Source organism: Scyliorhinus canicula, chromosome 2 (assembly GCF_902713615.1).
Source record: "Scyliorhinus canicula chromosome 2, sScyCan1.1, whole genome shotgun sequence".
Classification (NCBI taxonomy): domain Eukaryota; kingdom Metazoa; phylum Chordata; class Chondrichthyes; order Carcharhiniformes; family Scyliorhinidae; genus Scyliorhinus; species Scyliorhinus canicula.
In genome coordinates, this window is record NC_052147.1 from 48,367,633 (window position 1) to 48,380,780 (window position 13,148).

The window sequence follows — 13,148 nt, forward strand, 5'->3', positions numbered from 1 at the left end:
CGGCAGCGGCCTCGGTGCTGAGGGGGTTCATGGATCAGATGGGGGGGGGTGGACCCTTGGAGGGTTTTGGAGCCGGGGGGTAGGTAGTTCTCCTTTTTCTCCCACGTTCATAAGGCGTACTCCCGGATTGATTTTTTTTGTGCTTAGCAGGGCGCTAATCCCGAGAGTAGTGGGGGCGGAGTATTCGGTGATAGCCATTCCTGATCATGCCCCACATTTAGTGGATCTGGAGCTGGGGAAGGGGAAGGATCAGCGCCCACTGTGGAGGCTGGATGTGGGGCTTTTGGCAGAGGAGGAAGTGTGCGGGCGGATCCGTAGGGGCATAGAGGGGTATCTAGAAACCAGTGATAACGGGGAGGTGCAAGTTGGGGTGGTTTGGGAAGCGCTAAAGGCAGTAGTCGGAGGGGAGCTGATATCTATTCGGGCGCACAGGGAGAGGGGGGAGAGGGCCGAGAGGGAGAGGCTGGTGGAAGAAATGGTAAGGGTGGATAGGAGGTATGCAGACACCCCAGAGGAGGGGCTTTTGAGGAAGCGGCGCAATCTCCAAGTGGAATTTGACATTTTAACCACCCGGAAGGCGGAGGCGCATTGGAGGAGGGTGCAGGGGGCGGTATACGAGTACGGGGAGAAGGCAAGTCGGATGTTAGCTCACCAGCTCCGGAAGCGGGAGGCAGCTAGAGAAATTGGGGGAGCCACAGATGCAGGAGGGAACTTGGTGCGAGGTGGAAAGGACATCAATGGGGTGTTCAGATCCTTTTACGAGGGGCTATACCGGGCGGTGCCCCCCAGGGAAGCGGGTGGGATGGACCGCTTTTTGGATAGGCTGGAGTTCCCAAGAGTAGGGGAAGAGCGGGTGGAGGGCTTGGGGGCCCCAATCGAGTTGGAGGAGCTCGTGGAGGCATTGGGAAGTATGTAGACAGGGAAAGCGCTGGGGCCTGACGGATTCCCGGTGGAATTTTATAAGAAATCTTCAGATTTGCTGGGCCTTCTGCTTGTGAGGATCCTGAATGAGGCTGGGGGGGGGGGCTCTGCCCCCAACGATGTACAGGGCAATTATCTCTTTGCTCCTGAAGCGGGACAAGGACCCTCTTCAGTGTGGGTCTTACAGGCCGATCTCGCTCCTTAATGTAGATGTCAAGTTGTTGGCAAAGGTGCTGTCCAGGAGGGTGGAGGATGTGGTCCCGACGGTGATTCATGAGGATCAAACGGGGTTTGTAAAGGGGAGACAACTGAATGCCAACGTGCGGAGGCTCCTTAATGTCATGATGATGGTGCCAGCGGCTGGGGAGTCAGAAATAGCGGCGTCCATGGATGCGGAGAAAGCTTTTGATAGGGTGGAGTGGAGTTACCTGTGGGAGGTGTTGCGGAGGTTTGGGTTTGGTGAGGTGTTCATCAGCTGGGTGAGGTTGCTGTGCAACTCCCCGGTGGCGAGTGTGGTGACGAATGGGAGGAGGTCGGCGGACTTTTGGCTTTCCAGGTGGACGAGGCAGGGGTGCCCCTTGTCTCCCCCGCTCTTCGCGTTAGCGGTTGAGCCCCTGGCCATGGCGATTGTGGAGGGGGATTGTGCCGGGGGGGGGGGGGGGGGGGGGGGGGAGGGGAGGGAGAGGAAGGGGGGGTGGAGGAGGAGCACCGGTTGTCTCTGTACGCAGATGATCTGCTGTTGTATGTCGCGGATCCGGCAGAGGGGATGCCAGAGGCGCTGAAGATACTTGAGGAGTTTGGGGACTTTTCGGGCTATAAGCTCAATGTGGGGAAAAGTGAGCTGTTTGTCTTGCACCCGGGGGATCAGGAGAGGGAGATAGATGAACTCCCGTTGAAGAGGGCTGAGAGGAGCTTTAGGTATCTTGGGGTCCAGGTGGCTAGGACCTGGGGGGCCATGCATAGGCTTAACTTTTCGAGGCTGGTGGGGCAGATGGAGGAGGAGTTTAGGAGGTGGGACGCGCTACCGCTTTCATTGGTGGGCAGGGTCCAGTCGATTAAGATGACGGTGCTCCCAAGGTTTTTGTTTCTTTTCCAGTGCCTCCCCATATTGATCCCAAAGGCTTTTTTCAGAAGGGTGAATAAGTCGATTCTGGGGTTCGTGTGGGCGCGGAAAGCCCTGAGAGTAAGGAGGGTATTTTTGGAGCGAAGAAGGGAGGTAGGGGGCCTGGCGCTGCCCAACCTGTGTGGCTGTTATTGAGTGGCGAACGTTGCGATGATTCGCAGGTGGGTGACGGAAGGGGTGGGTGGCGCATGTAAGAGATTGGAGGTGGCGTCCTGTGCGGTACGAGTCTTGGTGGCCCCACTTCCACTCCCCCCGGCAAAGTACTCCACGAGTCCGGTGGTGGTTGCGTCCCGTAAAATCTGGGGACAGTGGAGGCGGCATAGGGGGGAAGTGAAGGCCTCAGTTTGGGCCCCGATACTGGGCAATCACCGTTTTGCGCCGGGGAGAACGGGTGTGGGAGTTGGCACAGGGCAGGCATCAGACAGTTTGGGGACCTCTTCCTGGATGGGAAGTTCGCGACTCTGGAGGAGCTGGTGGGGAAGTGGAACCTCCCCCCTGGGAACGTTTTTAGGTATATGCAGGTCAGGGCATTTGTTAAGAGGCAGGTGGCGGAGTTTCCGCGGCTGCCGCCAAGGGGGGTGCAAGATAGGATGCTTTCGGGGATGTGGGTCGGTGAAGGAAAGATCCCGGCTATTTACCAGCTGATGCAGGAGGCCTCAGTAGAAGAGCTCAAAGCGAAGTGGGAGGAAGAGCTAGGGGAAGAGATTGAAGATGGAATGTGGTCGGACGCCCTGGAGAGGGTGAATTCCTCCTCCTCTTGCGCACGGCTCAGCCTAATTCAGCTGAAGGTGCTGCATAGGGCTCACATGACAGGGGCAAGGATGAGCCGATTCTTCGGAGGGGAAGACAGGTGCGGGAGGTTTTCGGGAGGCCCGGCGAACCACACCCATATGTTCTGGGCTTGTCCGGCCTTGGAGAGGTTTTGGAAGGGGGTGGCGGGGACTTTGTCGGAAGTGGTCGTGTCTAGGGTCAAGCCGGGCTGGGGGCTTGCGATCTTTGGGGTAGCTTCGGAGCCGGGAGTGCAGGAGGCGCGAAAGGTTGTAATTCTGGCCTTTGCGTCTCTAGTAGCCCGGCGCAGGATTCTGTTACAGTGGAGGGATACGCGGCCCCCGAGTTCGGAGGCCTGGATCAACGACATGGCTGGTTTCATCAAGTTGGAGAGGATGAAGTTTGCCCTGAAGGGGTTGGTACAGGGGTTCTTTCGGCGGTGGCAGCCCTTTCTCGACTTCCTGGCGAAGGGGTAGAAAGTGGTCGGTCTCAGCAGCAACTTGGGGGGGGTTTGGGGATGGTTAGGGGGTTTGTTTTTGTGGCGGTGGGTTTGCTATGTTGTTGTTTTCTTCTTTCTTGTATTGCTGTAGGTTTTTTGTTATTTATTTTGGGGGGGTGAGTTCTTTTCTTGTGTTGGTGTGGAAACACGCCTTGTTTGTTTTAAATTGTGGGGAGAAAATTTGTTATTGAAAAACTTGAATAAAAATTATTTTTTAAAAAATTAGTACCATTGTGGAGAATGACATCTGTCCGTTTACTGTCCTGTTTCAGGATGCCCTGTAGCCGTTTAGAGACATCCAGGATCCTGGCACCAGGAAGTCAACGCCATCCTCGAGTCCCGTTTGCAGCCACAAAAACGCCTGTCTGTGTCCCTGTCTATCGAGTCTCCTACTATTACTCGCTTGGACTCTGCCCGACCCTCCTCTAAAGTAGAACCGTGGTGGTGCCGCAGGCTTGGCTGATGCTAGTATCTTCCACTGAGATGCAACCCCGCCCCCCAACAGTATCCAAAATACTATACCTGTTTGAAAGGGAAATAACCACAGGGGGCTTCTGCCTTACGTGCCTGCCTCCTGGCAGTCACCCACTGTCTGAACCTGTGGTGTGACCACCTCCCTGAAGCTAGTGTCTATCACACTTTCTGTCCCCTGTATGCTCTGCAATGTGTCCAGCTCCTGCTCCAACTGAACTACGCAATAGTCTGAGGAGATGCAGCTGGTCACCCTTCCCGCAGACATAGTTGTCGGGGATGCTAGAATGCTCCCTGATCTTCCACATCTGATAGGAGGAGCATATCACTGCCCTAACTGCCATCACTGTCCTTGTACACTTTAGAAAGATATAAGAACAAGAATCTTACCTTGCTTGTCCTCACAGTGCCTTTTGTTTTATTTAGAGGAGGAAGGAGGGAAACACTAATGTAGTGCTTTGGGCTTAACCGCTCCTTGTCACCAGTTCTTCGGTTACCCACAGTACTGGTTTAGCACAGTGGGCTAAACAGCTGGGTTGTAATGCAGAACCACGGGTTCAATTCCCATACTGGCCTCCCAGAACAGGCGTGGAATATGGCGACTAGGGGCTTTTTACAGTAACTTCATTAAAGCCTACTTGTGACAATAAGTTATTATTATTACAGTTGCGGTGATTGAGTTGACTTCTCCCAGAATCCTCTTCAGCTGCCTCTGCTGGATGATCTTCTTCCTGTTTGTCACTGGAGGGGTTTTTCGGCTACCCACAGTACCGTTGAGGTGACTGACATGGAAGATTTCTGCATAGCAAAGGCAGTATTCTGCGGCCAGCTGAGCACAGGAAGCCAAATAGAAACTCTGGATACAAAGACATTCTGAAAGCAAATCTCAGAGCCTGTAGTTTGGACCCCATTTCAGCGGAGGTGGAGAGATGGAATCCTGGACAGATCTAAATAGAGACGATTCTGACATCAAGCAACCTCAACATTTGAGGAGAACAGAGTCCAATCACTACAGGACAATATGACTGGGATGGGATGAGTGCATAGTTTATCTAGCCACATTACTCGTCAGGTCACATCATTAGTTTGAAAGTTTAATTCACTCACAAATGACCACTTATTTGCCTTTGCTATTATTGGACCCAGAGTAAAAGAGACTTTAACCAGGCTTCTTTAAATAAACTCAATGGTTAATTTATTATAAAACAAAACTTAAATAAAACAAGTTGTAAGAATTGGGTCAGCAAACAATTGTACTCTGGAAGTATAACATTTATCCCTTTTTAAAAACGTATCCCAGCGCGTGCAGAACAAATAGACAGGGTCTCTTAGAGATGGGCTTTGGAGGATGTAGGATTTAGAAAAGAAAGGATCTATCACAGTGTTTTGACACTGTCGATCTGGAGCTTCATGTGTAGACCGTCTTCAAGTGGTCCCGGTCAATGTCTGGAGGTTCTCACCAATGGAGCTTCAGGAAAATTAGAGGAAAATATAGAGAATTCTTCTCTCAGCTTTGAAGGTTTCTAAATGCAGACATGTTCTACTTCAATGAGTATTCTCTTAATAACCACATGCGATTCAAGTTAATAACCACACATGGAATTTCAGTCAAGTCACAGAGAGAGAGAAAGAGAGTTGGGGCACCCCTTCTTCTTGGCTTATTCACCAAAACGGAGTTCAAAACAACGGATTCAAAACCTTACAGCTCCTCTGTCAGGTGATTTCCACAAAATGAGTAGGCGTGCCTTTCAACCAGTTTCCCCCCCATCATAGGGCGGCACAGTAGCATAGTGGTTAGCACGGTTGTTTCACAGCACCAGGGTTCGATTCCCGCTTGGGTCACTGTCTGTGCGGAATCTGCACATTCTCCCTGTGTATGCGTGGGTTTCCTCCGGGTGCTCCGGTTTCCTCCTCCAAGTCCCAAAAGACATGCTTTAGGTGAATTGGACATTCTGAATTCTCCCTCTGTGTACCTGAACAGGCGCCAGAGTGTGGCCACTCTGGGATTTTCACAGTTATTTCATTGCAGTGTTAATGTAAAAAAAAAGCCTACTTGTGACAATACTAAAGATTATTATTAACTTATGACCCTTTTAAAAAAAAAAATAAAAAAATCCAAGTGTCCAAATAAGAGCGTCCTTCTGTACTTGAAAAGAAAGATGCACTTCATGATGATATGGTTTCCCCAGCAAGTGAGCACACTGCAAAGCCTGTGCCTTCACCCACCCTCCAACAGTGACTTCATATCTATTGTTGGCAATAAGATTTGCTAATCAAGATTTACCGTAACATAGCATGAGTTGGCACCCACCTAGATGGTGAACAATTGGTCTCTTTGCTTAACACTAATTGGTTAAAGTGGTGGAAAAATCCATCAGTGGTCATCAATTTAATTTTTTGCCCCCGATCATGCTTTGCATTTGTCATTTATCATATATCATAAATAGTTTAACATGTAATGTGATGCTAGTAATCACAAGCTGTCACACCAATCTTCTTTTCAGCTTGTAACGTAACCAGGATATTATGCCTGAACAAATGTGCTGTTTTGGGAAAGTTATGGGCTGACCCCTGGTGAACTACATCAGCTTTTAAAGAAGTAGAAATTGGATTGGAATCATGGCCATGAGTCTGATAAATGTATTTTTTCTTGTGACTTAATTTATCTAATGTAATGTTTATAAAGGAACACTTGTTCTTAGCTTCCCTTGGGGAAAATGAACAAAACCAGCCCTGAATAATCAGTTTGCTCAGCAGTCCTGAAGATAGTGAATTATTTTTCAAAATATAGTTGTTTTCCAGTGATACTATAGAAAAGTCTGATTCAATTACCAATTTAAATATAGCCCATTTCGCCCCTTTTAGCTTCTTCAAGGGTGTAGCAGTTTCGAAACAAACTACACTCTGGACTCTGATGTGCTCATTAAACAATCATGAATCCATTGGAGCCCTTTTACGTCTATATTCTGGGCTGAAGGCTAGATCTAATAAAGTCCCACATTTCCTGCTTCAGCATTTGAGCAACTTGAGTTTCCAATGTTCTTCGAACTGTGGACTCTACATTCTTTTGAATCACATAATCCTATTCATTTCCTTTAATATAGTGAAATGATTCTATGCCACTGAGATCTCCATGGTTTCATAGTGATTCCTATGGTTTAATCATAAATTCAAACAATTTACAGTGCAGAAGGAGGCCATTTGGCCCATAGAGTCTACACTGGTCCTTGGAAAGAGCACCCTACTTATTTTCCTCTAAATTTAGAGTACCCAATTCATTATTTTTCCAATTAAGGGGCAATTTAGTGTGTTCAATCCACCTACCTTGCACATCTTTGGGTTGTGGGGGTGAAACCCATGCAAACACTGGGAGAATGTGCAAACTCCACACGGACAGTGACCCAGAGCCGGGATTGAACCTGGGACCTTGGCGCCATGAGGCAACAGGGCTAACCCACTGCGCCACTGTGCAGCCCAAGAGCACCCTACTTAAACCCACACCTCCACCCCATCCCAGTAACACAACTTAACCTTTTTGGACTCTTAAGGGCAATTTAGCATGGCCAATTCACCTAACCTGCACATCTTTGGACTGTGGGAGGAAACCGGAACACCCGGAGGAAATCCATGTAGACACTGGGAGAAGTGCAGACTCCGCCCAGACAGTGGCCCAAGCCGGGAATCGACCCCAAGTTCCTGGCACTGTGAAGCAACAGTGATAACCACTGAGCTACTGTGTTGCCCAATTATTCCTCCCTGTCTCACACCTTGTCACAAATTTTGGTCAAGCTCTCAAGATTTATCATTGCAGATTACAAAATTAGCGTTTGTATGAGTCATATGTTTTAATGTTATTATATTTAATCTGTTTTTCCAGAATGCATGACACCATGTCCACAATGGTATATTTAAAAGAAGATAAACTTGAAAAACTCTCGCAGGAGGAGATTATTGGCAAAACAAAGCAAGTGATCCAGGGACTTGAAGCCTTAAAAAATGAGCACAACTCTATTTTACATAGCCTGCTGGAAACCCTGAAATGTCTGAAAAAAGATGATGAGATGAACCTGGTTGAAGAGAAATCCAACATGATTCGTAAGTCGCTGGAAATGTTAGAACTTGGTCTCAGTGAGGCACAGGTAAGCACTTCTAAAGTCTCTTTTTGAAGGTTCTTTGTACACTACTCACATCATACAATTTACTTCAATATTAAGTGTTTCCATTGTCACTGGCTAGTAAGCAGGCATCAATTCCATTGCAAAGGTGTGATGCTTTGCATTGTGAGGTATTAAACTTAGCAGACTTCTGGGAAATCCCTCTGAGGCTTAAATGTTGATATTTTTGGAAGTTGCCTCAGAATTGGAGACCAAATTTTTAGGCCACTTAATTATTGTTTTCATGAATTAATTTCCAGCATGTTTAAGGTGGCTAATACCCCATGTCAGGTTTTTCACAGTTAGAATTTGCTATTTTCAAGTCGCCAGATAAAGGAAATGGTTGACGTACTACTAAGCCACACAAATCACAAAACCCCTAGGCTGTGCGCCGGGTTAGCCAGTCTTATGAAGTACCTCTTATACCTTGTTAAACATTGCTGAGAAAAGAGACATGCTGTTGAAACTTTTTATCTTGCACTCATCAAGACAAAGCAAGAATGCCAAATTCAAAGGGAGCAACATTTTATACTGCATGAGAAAAGGGGTGCAGATTGACGGAGATGCTGACATGGCAAATGCTCCAGGGAAATATTGACTCCTAAGTTTTGCTTATTTATTAAAAAAGTGCAATATCTGGACATATTTGTTTAAAAAAATTTTTTATTGAAGTTTTACATAATAAAATAACAAGCAATGCGAATGCAAGCGTGCCAAAAGTGACAAGCAAACATAGAACATAGAACAGTACAGCACAGAACAGGCCCTTCGGCCCTCGATGTTGTGCCGAGCAATGATCACCCCACTTAAACCCACGTAACCCATATACCCGTAACCCAACAATCCCCCCATTAACCTTACACTACGGGCAATTTAGCATGGCCAATCCACCTAACCCGCACATCTTTGGACTGTGGGAGGAAACCGGAGCACCCGGAGGAAACCCACGCACACACGGGGAGGACGTGCAGACTCCACACAGACAGTGACCCAGCCGGGAATCGAACCTGGGACCCTGGAGCTGTGAAGCATTGATGCTAACCACCATGCTACCGTGAGGTCCCAAACATGAAGCAAAAGTACATCATTAACTTACACACTATAACTAAACCCCCAAACAGTTAATGCTGTCTAGATCCTTAAAAAAGGAAATAAATGGTTGCCATATCAGGTAGAATTTCTTCACCGATCACTTGATGGTGAATTTGATTTTCTCTAAGTGTAGGAATGACACTAAGTTGCCCAACTGGACAGAGGCTCTGGACAGAATAGGAGACTTCCAACCAAGCAATATTCACCTCCGGGCTTTCATTAAGGCAAAGGCAACAACGTTCGCCCCTACCCCAGAGTGAAACTCTGGTGAATCTGAAACCCCAAATATAGCTACCAGTGGACAGGGGTTTAAATCTACCCGGATTATCTCCAATATAGTGCTAAAAGAGGAAATCCAGAACCTGCCGAGCTTGGGGCAGGATCAAAACATATGCGTATGGTTAACTCGGGCACGTGAACAGCGTTTGGGGGAAAAAAAACATTAGTCCTTGCCTTGGTCAAGTGCGCCCTGTGTGACACCTTTGAACTGAATTAGGCTCAACCGGGCACATGAGGACGTGGTGTTGACCCTGTAAAGTGCCTCCCTCCAAGCCTCACTAGTAAGTATAGGTCCCAGCTCACTTTCCCATCTCGCCCCCACTCCATTTAGTAAGAAGTCTTACAACACCAGGTTAAAGTCCAACAGGTTTGTTTCAAACACGAGCTTTCGGAGCACGGCTCCTTCTTCAGGTGAATGGAAAGGCTTGTTCCAGAAATGTTTATATAGACACAGTCAGAGATGCCCCGGAATGCGAGCACCTGCAGGCAATCAAATCATCAAAGATGCAGAGAGAGAGGTAACTCCAGGTTAAAGAGGTGTGAATTGTCCCAAGCCAGTTCAGTCGGTAGGCCTCTGCAAGTCCAGGCTTGTTGGTGGGGGCCGAATGTAATGCGACATGAATCCCAGATCCCGGTTGAGTCCGCATTCATGCGTGCGGAACTTAGCTATAAGTTTTTGCTCAGCAATTTTGCGTTGTCGCGTCTCCTGAAGGCCTCCTTGTAGAATGCTGACCCGGAGATCAGAGGCTGAATGTCCTTGACTGCTGAAGTGTTCCCCAACTGGAAGGGAACAGTCCTGCCTGTTGATAGTCGCACGATGCCCGTTTATTCGTTGTCGCAGTGTCTGCATGGTCTCGCCAATGTACCACGCTTCGGGACATCCTTTCCTGCAGCGTATGAGGTAGACTACATTGGTCGAGTCGCACGAGTATGCGCCGCGTACCTGGTGGGTGGTCCAAGATCGACATGTATGCTCAAGCCGTCAGAAGTCGTGTCAATGCCAGATTCATCACTCGCAATCACAAGGCAGCCTCAAACGTCACCCAAGCGGCATCTCCACATCATGACTCCATTTAGTGGGGAGGGATCTGACAAGAGAATATGGCCATATAGGCCCGAAATAGATTCCTTGCCAGGCTGGCTCAAGGATAAAATCCTCTTCAGCAAAGAGGAAGGTAGAACCAACGGAAAGGAAGGGAAAATCATAGGGAGAAGTCGCAAATGTGAAAGTTACAAAAAAGATTCGCTGAAATTTGTCAGCCAGCTCTCTAAAACTGGGAAACCGCCACAAACAAAAGTCTCAAGTCCCTTCACTGTCCAAGTCTTAATGTCGGATCCAATCCAGAAAGTAAGAAAAGGTAATTGTTGCAAATAGGGGCCAGTGAAGACCGGGAAAGGAGCTTAATGTGCTGTCGAAAATGTTTCCAAATCCGATGAGTGGAGGCTACCACTAGGTTTGAGGAAATTGTAGTGGAAGAAAAGGGCAATGATGCAGTAATTAATTTTTAAAAATTTAGAGTACCCAATTCATTTTCCAATTAAGAGGCAATTTAGCGTGGTCAATCCACCTAACCTGCACATCATTTGAGTTGTGGGGGCGAAACCCAAAACCCAAGCAGACACGGGGAGAATGTGCAAACTCCACACAGTGACCCAGAGCCGGGATCGAACCTGGGACCTTGGCGCCGTGAGGCTGCAGGGCTAACCCACTGCGCCACCATGTTGCCCTCTGGTGCAGTAATTATGGCCCCATTTCACCCGAATTAGAATCTGGGTCACTGATCCATATCAAATTTTTTTGGATGTTTGTAGCCCAGTAATAAAACAATAAATTTGAGAGGGCCAAGCCTCCTGTCTGTTCCTTTCGAGTTGAACGTTGCAGATTCTGGAATTCTTACCCGCTCAAATAATACCAGTAATAATCTTTATTATTGTCGCAAGTAGACTTACAGTAACACTGCAATGAAGTTATTGTGAAAAGCCCCTAGTCGCCTCATTCCGGCGCCTGTTCGGTTATATGGAAGGAGAATTCAGAATGTCCAAATTACCTAACAGCACGTCTTTCAGGACTTGTGGGAGGAAACTGGAGCACCGGGAGGAAACCCACGCAAACACTGGGAGAACGTGCAGACTCCGCGCAGACAGTGATCCAAGCCTGGAATCGAACCTGGGACCCTGGCACTGTGAAGCAGCAGTGCTAACCATTGTGCTACCGTGCCGTCCCACAATAAATAAATAAAAGCAGATATCAATTTGTTAACCTTAATAAAAATGGATTTGGGCAGAAAAATGGGGAGACATTGAAAGAGAAATAAAAACCTAGGAAGTATGTTGATTTTAATTATTTGAACCCGCCAAAGATAGAGGAAGGGTGTTCCACATCTTTCGGTCCGTTTTAACATTATTGATCGGCTTGAGTAATTCAAATGATGAAGTTCGGACCAATTGTGGGCCACCCGGAGCTCCAACTAACAAAAACCTGTATTAGAGAGTCGGATAGGTAACGCGCCTAATTGGGCTCGCCCCAAAGGGGAATAAACAGAAAACATTCACTCTTGGCTAAATTTAATTTATAACCAGAGATTAAGTGTCTTTATTATGCCATTGATGGACGGAATTGAGTCCGTAATGTATAGAAGTAAGTCATCTCAATAAAGAGATGCCCGATGCTCCACCGAATCACGACTAATACCCCTCCTTGACTAGAGGCCCCCAACGTTATAGAGAGCAGCTCTGTTGCCAAAGTGAACAAAAAGTGGAGAAAGAGGACAGCCCTGTCTAGTGCCCCATTTAAGGGAAGTAATCTGAGTGTTTAATAAAGTGTTTGTGTGAATGCAGGCCCTGGGGCATTATTTAACAAGCTAATTTAAGAGGCACATTAATGGCAGAATCCAAATCTCATGAGAATCTCAAATAAATAAATATTCCAAGAGATACTATCACCTCGGGTCCGGGTGCAGGGGAGGGGGAAAAGAATAAAAAAGGCAGCGTGCATTGGCCAATAATTGTCGGCCCTTTGTGAAGCCTGTTTGATCATCCGAAATTATATTTAGGAGGCAAGGCTCCAACCAGAACGGCAGAACCTTAGCAAGCAGCTTAACGCCCACGTTTAAAAGCGAGATGGGTCGGTATGAACCACACTCCATTGGGCCCTTGTCCATCTTAAGGAGAAAGGAAATAGAGGCTTGTGTGAGAGTTGGAGGCAAAGAACCCTGAGATAGGGAGTCATTAAACATATCCAACAACAAGAATACAAATTGTTCTGAGAACTTTTGTAAAACCTGAACAGAAAGCCATCTCCCCGGAGCAGGGCCCTGGTCAGGCTGCATCAGCCCAATACGTTTTAAAATCTTGTTAGGGCATAACGGAGAATCCAACACTTGTCCACCTCAACAGTTGGGATGGGCAGATTGTCCAGAAAGTCAGACGTGATCGATTTATCTGCAGCGGCTTTGGTTTATGAAGGTCGCTATAATTGCATTGATCTGGAGAGGGGAGCAAACGAGGTTGCCACCTGGATTGAATAGATGAGACATCTCATGGGAGGCCGCTTGACGTTTGAGTTGGTGAACCAGGAGATGACTGCCCTTCTACTCGTAATCATTAAAAAAAGTGTCCCTGGAGTGCTGTGACTGACGTACAGCCTTGTTAGTGGAAAGTAGCTCGATCTGGGTCTGTAATTTGTCGCTGCTTGATAGTAGCTCTGGAGTAGGGTCGAGTGAGTATTGGTGATCTACGTCTAGAATGGAATCCACCAACCTCTGATGTTCCAACTACATTGTACTTGGCATGTATGCTCTATAAGAAATAATTTCCCCTCCTAAGGATGGCCTTAAGAGCA

At 47.5% G+C, this 13,148-nt stretch overlaps 1 protein-coding gene across 8 annotated transcripts in view; it reads left to right on the forward strand.

Annotated features, from left to right (window-relative positions):
* The window catches only part of klc1a (kinesin light chain 1a), a 149,142-nt gene that overhangs the window by 14,629 nt on the left and 121,365 nt on the right, over nt 1-13,148 (forward strand). For all 8 annotated transcript variants that reach the window (XM_038777684.1, XM_038777675.1, XM_038777721.1 and 5 more), the window contains exon 2: nt 7,660-7,921. In XM_038777684.1, the coding sequence (XP_038633612.1) occupies nt 7,661-7,921 (261 nt within the window). In that variant the 5' untranslated portion in view covers nt 7,660. The remainder of the gene's footprint in view (nt 1-7,659; nt 7,922-13,148) is intronic.